General features: G+C 69.0%; 1 protein-coding gene across 1 annotated transcript in view; it reads left to right on the top strand.

Annotated features, from left to right (window-relative positions):
- Positions 1 to 67: 67 nt before the first annotated feature.
- Positions 68 to 239, top strand: part of LOC104489575 (glucosylceramidase-like) — a gene marked incomplete at its 5' end in the record, with an annotated part of 1,205 nt that continues 1,033 nt past the window's right edge. The window contains one exon of the mRNA XM_010131747.1: positions 68 to 232. Coding sequence (XP_010130049.1) covers positions 68 to 232 — 165 coding nt within the window. The remainder of the gene's footprint in view (positions 233 to 239) is intronic.

Genomic DNA, 239 nt, shown 5'->3' with positions numbered 1-239 from the left:
CAGGGGAGCTCTGGCAGGGACGCGTCCCCAAGCTGGCAGCTGCCCCCACCCTTCCCACACCCCCCAGGCGCCAGGCCCTGCAGCCCCAAGTACTTTGGCCGCGACGCCATGGTGTGCGTCTGCAATGCCACGTACTGCGACACGCTGGACCCCGTGGTGCTGCCGGCCCCCGGCACCTACGTCAAGTACGAGAGCAGCAAGGTGGGCAAGCGGATGGAGCGCAGCGAGGGGAGCTTCCA

The sequence above is a fragment of the Buceros rhinoceros genome, unplaced genomic scaffold, assembly GCF_000710305.1.
Source record: "Buceros rhinoceros silvestris isolate BGI_N320 unplaced genomic scaffold, ASM71030v1 scaffold38722, whole genome shotgun sequence".
NCBI lineage: Eukaryota > Metazoa > Chordata > Aves > Bucerotiformes > Bucerotidae > Buceros > Buceros rhinoceros.
Note: the sequence above shows the minus strand (reverse complement) of the source record. Positions and strands in the feature narration are given on the sequence as shown.